This window comes from Montipora foliosa, chromosome 6, assembly GCF_036669935.1.
Source record: "Montipora foliosa isolate CH-2021 chromosome 6, ASM3666993v2, whole genome shotgun sequence".
Taxonomy (NCBI): Eukaryota; Metazoa; Cnidaria; class Anthozoa; order Scleractinia; family Acroporidae; genus Montipora; species Montipora foliosa.
In genome coordinates this window covers 19,395,743-19,403,242 of record NC_090874.1, presented here as the reverse complement: position 1 = coordinate 19,403,242, position 7,500 = coordinate 19,395,743, and the positions used below count along the sequence as shown (strand labels likewise).

General features: G+C 41.1%; 1 protein-coding gene across 1 annotated transcript in view; it reads right to left on the bottom strand.

The window, feature by feature from the left end:
• Positions 1 to 4,858: 4,858 nt before the first annotated feature.
• Positions 4,859 to 7,500, bottom strand: part of LOC138006907 (putative cytochrome P450 120) — a 14,719-nt gene continuing 12,077 nt past the window's right edge. The window contains exons 9-10 of the mRNA XM_068853534.1: positions 7,267 to 7,354; positions 4,859 to 6,568 (exon numbers count right to left, since the gene is read on the bottom strand). Of these exons, the coding sequence (XP_068709635.1) occupies positions 6,437 to 6,568; positions 7,267 to 7,354 (220 nt within the window). The 3' untranslated portion in view covers positions 4,859 to 6,436. The remainder of the gene's footprint in view (positions 6,569 to 7,266; positions 7,355 to 7,500) is intronic.

Here is a 7,500-nt window from a genome sequence, read left to right as displayed (position 1 = left end):
CTCGTTGTTCGTTTTTTTTTTTTTTTTGCCGAGAAACTTGACAGTTTTTTTTTAAATCTTAGTGCAGAATCGCATCCTCTTTTACCGGAGTCACGAAGAATATTCGCACAGTCTGATAAATGGCTTACTTAAACTGTTTTTAGCACGGGTTCATTTGGGAATATTCATAAAATTTTCCTTGCCGGTTTTTTTTTTTTTTTGGTGAAGCAAGGACGGCGATCGTTTGCAAGGGGCATGCGCGCTGGCGTGCTTTGCCCCTCTTGATCCCAGTCCTTGTTAATCCTTGAAGAAAACGTCTTTTCTGTACATTTTAGGGTTCATTCATTTTCATTCCTTTTGTTTAGTTTTCCAATGTGTTCTCTTTATTTGCTATAGGGTTATTAATAAAACTTTATTAAGATACAGTTCACATTGTTCTTTTCTTCGTCTACATCTCTACGATTCAGCTTAAAGAGCGAAAACATAACTTAGGCCTAATCCACAAGAATGCGCCATCGTTTGAAAACGTGTATTATTCTATGCGTTTGTGCCCACCAGCCTCAGTAAAATGCTAGAAAAGGCCTACAAAACGGAGGATATTTAGGGGAAATCTTTCGTTAATCACAAGTTTAAAACTCCAACATGGTAATATGGAATTCATTTACTGATAAAATTCTCATTACATCACAAGCAAGACAATTCTGAGAAAAAAACGACCTTTATTCAGACGTTGTCCGCAAACTTGAAAAACGTCAGACCGACTTTTTCCAGATTACCCAAATGCAATCTGTTTTAATCTTGTCTGTGTCCATCCATGCCTCTCTTTCCTTTTGATGTATTTGTTTTATGTTGTTCAACAGTTTTCAGTGGTTATTGCAACGTTTCATTCTAATTTTTTGGCATAGTTACATCATTTTGCGTGATATAGCCCCTTTAAAACAGAACACCAATTTTGGAGTGGACACGCGAAAACGGAGACAGTTGGTGGGACCACACAGCAGAGCGGAGCTTCACTTGGTAGTGCGCCCTTCACAAGGACAGACCTACTTGCCTCACTCTTTGGGAATATTGTGTACAACAGGATATTAACGTACAAACAAGGATCGTGAGGGGTCAACTGTTTATAGTCCAAGAAGACTTGAAAGTCTTCTAACCATTAGACCTAAATCCAAACCCCGAATCCTGATAAAACTAAGCTCACCAAACCCTTAACTTGACCGCAACGCCAACAAAACACGTCGGCGAGACTATAAAGGTCGCTAGCGACCTAACGTTCGCTAAACAGCCGGCTACTGTTTGACCAAAACTTCTCAGTGACAGTCAAAGGAGGTGATTAAAACATAGCCTTTGCTATGACCAATCAGGATTCAGCAGGGGGAAAAACTTTACTGTCCTGACTTCAGTGAAAGTTAACAGGAATAGCATTGGAATAAGGCCATTTATCTCACTGGATATGGCATTAAATATGGAGGAAAAGGGACTTACAATTTCCGAAGTGAAAAATACGAAACATTTTGTGTCTCCAAGCTTGCAATTTGGCGTCAAAAAATAGGTCACCGGTTTCCGGCATGGCAAATCGCTCGTAGTTCGTGGAGTGTCGCCAGGTAGGGTAACAGTTGCGTTATTTTGAACAAAATAATAGAAGAGGCCAAGGCAACTTTAGCATTGCCTTTAATTTTATTACCTTTGAAGGAAAAGTCTATTATCGTGTCGTTTCGGTAGGACAGTTAAGTTTTGACTGCCGCTCGTACTACGGGCGCAGCCGCCGTATGCAAGGTGGGGAATAAAAATAAGGATTTGTATGAGTTTATTCCCCTGAGCCTCGAAATAATGTTCATTGTTTTAAGCAGAATTTTAATTCATCGAATTTGGTTAACGACTCACCGTACGACTTTACGTCCACCCCTCCATTTCGCCATTGTGAAATTCGGTGGTGCAACACGCGTTTTTGGCGGGAACATCTTTGATATTGGACATTCATGTTATGGTTAATTGACACCTGTCAAAACAGGGTACCCGGAGACCAGTATCACGTAACGATATCGCGGACTCATCGCGGTCAACTTTTTTTAAAACTTGACTGCTGACTTGTATTGGTTTTCCATTGGATTGCAGGCTCAAGCCAGCTTAACTGATTGTTAGTAAAATATAACGCAGGAGCTCCGCTTTGGTTATTAGCTTACGCTGCCAACGCGTGTATTTTATCAGCGATTCTCTGCGTCATTTCCTACACTACGTAGGATGTCTAAATTGGGCATTCATCTAATGAGGTACGTTTCTCGACATACGTGTAAGCGTTGGGAGTCCAGAACTCGCAACACGGGAAGAAAATGGTTCAAACTGGTGATGTACGTGTAACGCGACGAATAAGTGTCAGAAGCCCATCTTGGCGCGGTTTGGAAGCACCCGTTCGAGGTGTGTTTTCCCAGTGGTTTGAAAGCAACATGCTGTACCCACAACAACTTAAAATGACAATCAATCTTATTTCACGTGTCATAAATTCGAAAAAATTATCCATTTAATTTCTAACTTGCGTGAATAAGTGGTTGGATTTAAACATGTGCGGCAATAGCAGAAATCCCTCTCGCAAGACTTGCATGTGCACATTCCCGTCACGCACGTCATTCCATCAGCGTGACGCAGGTTGTTTAATTTCCTTTTCATTCGCTTGAAGTACCCGCTGCGGTGTTGACACTAATGGACAAAAGCGTATAATAAACGAACAACATTCCTCACTTCTCTTTTGTTTATGCTTGTTTCGCAACAAAAGTACCCAATCCGAGAGTCAGTTGCGGACGTACTATACAAGGCGTGGTACTTTACGCGCATGTGGATGATTTGTCAATCCACCATAGACGAACACAAAGCTCTGTACTAATTTGAGCAACGATAAAGCTCCTAACGGGAATATGGCCGTCATATGTTATTTAACAATTAGACCCGTAGCCCTTGAGGGCGAAGGGTCTAATTGTTTTAGTATCACCCAACTAGTCGGACAGAAAAGGCGATAATAAAGTTAGCAAATGCAAATTGAAGAAATATTTATTTGGGAATAAACCGAAAGACAGCGTCACGCTTTCCGCTACTCGAGGACTATTACTAATAGTCCTCTAGTAGCGTAGCCAATCAAAATGCAGGATTTGCATTAGTCCACTAGTTGGGTGATACTAAAAGATGTTATCTGTTGGTCGCGTTTTAAAATTCCCAGTCGCTTTTTCGCCCCGGAAATAACTTTTAGGGGTCCCGTCTCGATGTTGCCGTTTCTGATCCCCCAGCTTGGGTAAGCCCCTCTGTCATTCAAGAATATCTGTGCATACCTAAACGATGGATGAGGAGTTATGGACAAAGGGAAGATTGTGACGAGATGTCTTTCTTTCGATGGTGACTCGGGGATACTCGGAAAAATCCGAGGGCTCCTTTGAAAGTGTCGAACCGACGACCTTCTGATTACTTGTTCGGATGCTCCACCATTGAGCTGTAGGGAATGATTGGAAAAATCCGAGTGCTCCTTTGCAGGAGTCGAACCTTCGATCCTCCGATTACTAGTTCGGATGCTCTACCACTGAGCTGTAGGAAATGATCGGAAAAATCCGAGTGCTGCTTTGCAAGAGTCGAACCTACGATCCTCCGATTACTAGTTCTGATGCTCTACCACTGAGCAAAAGGAAATGATCGGAAAAATCCGAGTGCTCCTTTGCAGGAGTCGAACCTTCGATCCTCCGATTACTAGTTCTGATGCTCTACCACTGAGCAAAAGGAAATGATCGGAAAAATCCGAGTGCTCCTTTGCAGGAGTCGAACCTTCGATCCTCCGATTACTAGTTCTGATGCTCTACCACGGAGCAAAAGGAAATGATCGGAAAAATCCGAGTGCTCCTTTGCAGGAGTCGAACCTTCGATCCTCCGATTACTAGTTCGGATGCTCTACCACTGAGCTATAGGAAATGATCGGAAAAATCCGAGTGCTCCTTTGCAGGAGTCGAACCTTCGATCCTCCGATTACTAGTTCGGATGCTCTACCACTGAGCTATAGGAAATGATCGGAAAAATCCGAGTGCTCCTTTGCAGGAGTCGAACCTTCGATCCTCCGATTACTAGTTCGGATGCTCTACCACTGAGCTATAGGAAATGATTGGAAAAATCCGAGTGCTCCTTTGCAGGAGTCGAAGCTGCGATCTTCCGATTACTAGTTCGGATGCTCCACCATTTTGAAACAAATAGTCTTTTTAAAATTTCTCGTGGTAGCGAGGCTAGTAAAGGCTTATTAGCATTATAACCAAAAAATATTTTATTTGGCTGCCATCATGAAAGGAGCTTAGTGTGAGCTACGTAATTAAAATAGGTTTAGGTGGATGTGTTCTGCAGTAAAAAGACTTGTTTTACCCTCGCATACGCTTCCTTGCAAATTCGCCTTAGTGTAATAAAACTGAAAACACTGAGAACTTTTCCGAAATTAATCTCCTTGTCTAATAAAAAAATAGACAGTTTTGGCTAGTTAAGTTTGAGCAAGGGATAAAAGGCGCCTTTAGAAAATTTTACTTCACAATACTTGTCAAGAAACCTTGCTTGCATGTACTGTCAACAATTTTTCCTTCACATTTGGTGCACTACCTGTCTGGTGCTCTGTAAATTTACACCAGGTGTGCTATCTAGTGATTTTACTTCCTTTTCTATTTTTTTGTCGAGTTGGATCTTATTTCAGGTACGCTATTTTAATGTGATGGTCTTTTCCTATCACGATCAGCTTCATAGCTACTTGAGGCACTAAACTTATGATAAGGGTGCGTTCGATAAACTCTATTCCGGAATAAGAATACGTCGAGTGATGATTTCAAACCGCATGTTTGGCAATGATAAAAAAGACAAGTTTAAAACAGCCTTTTTGCAAATGTTTGACAATTTTTAAGTGAATCTCCGTAAAAACAATGGATTTCTAACTTCTATTCCATGTATTCCTATTCCAGAATACGGACAGTCGAACGTACTGTAAGTGTAACTGCTAAAAAATAAATGTTACTGTTGTTCAAGTGAACTTATCAAGGAGATTTGCAACTACAAATGCTGCCTTATCTCTGACTGGAAAGAAGCTCAAACGTTAGGTGACTCATTGTTCTTATTTATTTTAAATGCCTACTTGGCTAACTATTACCCTAAATCAAACGATCAGTGAGATAGAACTGTGGCACTGTAAGCGTTTTAACTTAAACAGTGCATGTTACATGGTGAATTAGCCATTCATATAAAAACATACCAAGATAACAAAAATTTATGAATAAAAGTAAAATAGAATTTTAAAAAGCGGAAAGTCTTAAACACAGTTTACACAAGTAATTGTCTAATAAATATGTACATAAATCGCTCAAACGTTTATCTGAGAGGACTTTTTGGTTGAAAAACTAATAACAAAAACGTTTGCTAGCTACGCCATTGCACATATACGGAACTTGAACTCTAATTACTACAATTTGTTTTTCTTTATTTACGATATATTGTTTATATAAAAAAACGTATCGAATCGGTCATTGATATAGTTTTCTCTAGCCAAAAGGATAAATAAAAATTTGCGTACTTATAACCAAATTCTCGAATGGGAGAATGAAATGAAATTACAAGGTCATCTTTTGACCGTGGTTTGAATATAATGATACACAACTATCGAGACTGACTATGACACTAAACAGGAAAATGTCAAACACCCTGCGTTAGTAAGGCCATGGTATTAGCTATGCACGTTGCGCCTAGCTATGTATATAACCAAGAGAAAATGAGGGGACAGAGAAGGAGGCTCCCGGACCAGCCCTTGGGATATGTCACGTCCACGAAAGTTATTTTTAGACGAGCGGAAGTCTTCCGAGACGTCCGCATGCAGGCCAACCTCGGTCCGATGTTTGAAAGAAAATATATATTCATAAGCCTTCCACGTGCGCCATCATTTTCTCTTTTCACTAAGAACCTGAGAGCGAGGCAAGACTGCATGCGGACGTCTCGTAAGACAGACTTCCCCTAGAACGAAGACTTCCGCTCGTCTAAAAATAACTTTCGTGGACATAACATATCCCGGCCAACGCCTTGAGCCTCCCTCTCTGTCCCCTCATTTTCTCTTGATATAACCTATATATATATATTTTACACGTGTGCCCTCGTCCTTATATTTCGAGCGGGTGGGTGCAGACTGTATACGAAACTACAATGTTATTGAAAAAAGCGAATGCATCGTCTGACAAACATTAAAAAAAATGTGGGAATATCTCGTAATTGCCAACTTCGGAATGTGTCTAATTCTACAAACGAATGTAAAGATAGAGCCTGAAAGAAGAGATAACGCTTAGCAGAAATATTCGACATTTGGTCCATAAATACACAGAACTGTAACTCTACACGGTAATTTTTTCTTTTCACCATGATAACAGTTTTTTTCTTTTATGAAACAAACAGATGTTTTAAACGGCCACTGCACCTACGATCCTATCTTTTTAAACACCACCTGGATGTCGTTCTTTGGGCGAGCCACCGGTAACCATTTGTACGTCAGGTCTTGGCTTGGCACCAGTTCCCACTCATATGACTGAAGAAGCTGCTTCGCAAGAAGCTGCAAAGAAAAACCAACAAAACACAAATTTATCGAAATGACTCCCGCTCTCACGGTTGGTCTGGAAAGAGCGTGCGGTGGAGGCTCATTCTCCCGCTGGCTGAAAAAGTCAAGTCAAGAAGAGATAATAGCTCATTTCCGAGTTGCTTTATGCCTGCCATTCAAAACGAGTTGTTGTGCGAAAATCTTAAAATGACAATTATTTAATACGTTTAAATTGCCTGATCGATCAAATGGTTCCGATTGGCAGCAAAAAGGCTATTGAAGCAAAGATCCTTCCACATTAGCCTGGGTTTTAACTTTTTCGAAGCCAAGAGATGGGTGAGCGGAGAAAATCCATGCAAACAAGGTTGAGAACGAGGCTGTAAGGGAATACGAATGGGGGCTCATCACGCGGAATGCATGGGACAGACTGCGTTGACATTTATTCGAGTGCTGTGTTCTTCAGTGGCAAATAGACGTTTTTTTAATCCCGCGAGACAACTCAAGAGACACAATAGCTCTTTCAAAGCCTAAGCAACCGTTGGAAAATCCGCAACAAAGTGCACGATAAGGAAGGGGGGGGGGGGGGGGGGGAGGGGGTACAACTTCCTCCCTTGGTCCCTACGAACCCACTACGAGTTAAGACCATATGCAATTTACCGTGAAAGGAACACAATGGCAAGAAGACGGTATTGGAAATGTAAACGAAAACAGACCTTTAAGATCTTGTGAATAAATTTATCTCCTACGCACATCCGGGGACCTGAACCGAACGTCCACACCCGATCTCGGTCCAACTGGTTACTATGGAAACAACAAGGAAAAAAACAATTACAAAACAACAAAGTGGTGCTTTATGCTTAATTTGTGTAAACAAGTTCTGGGAACGTAGTTGCAGCAAAGTGATTCGAAACAGCACAATGACGATCGCAAATACAAAAGTCTGTGAC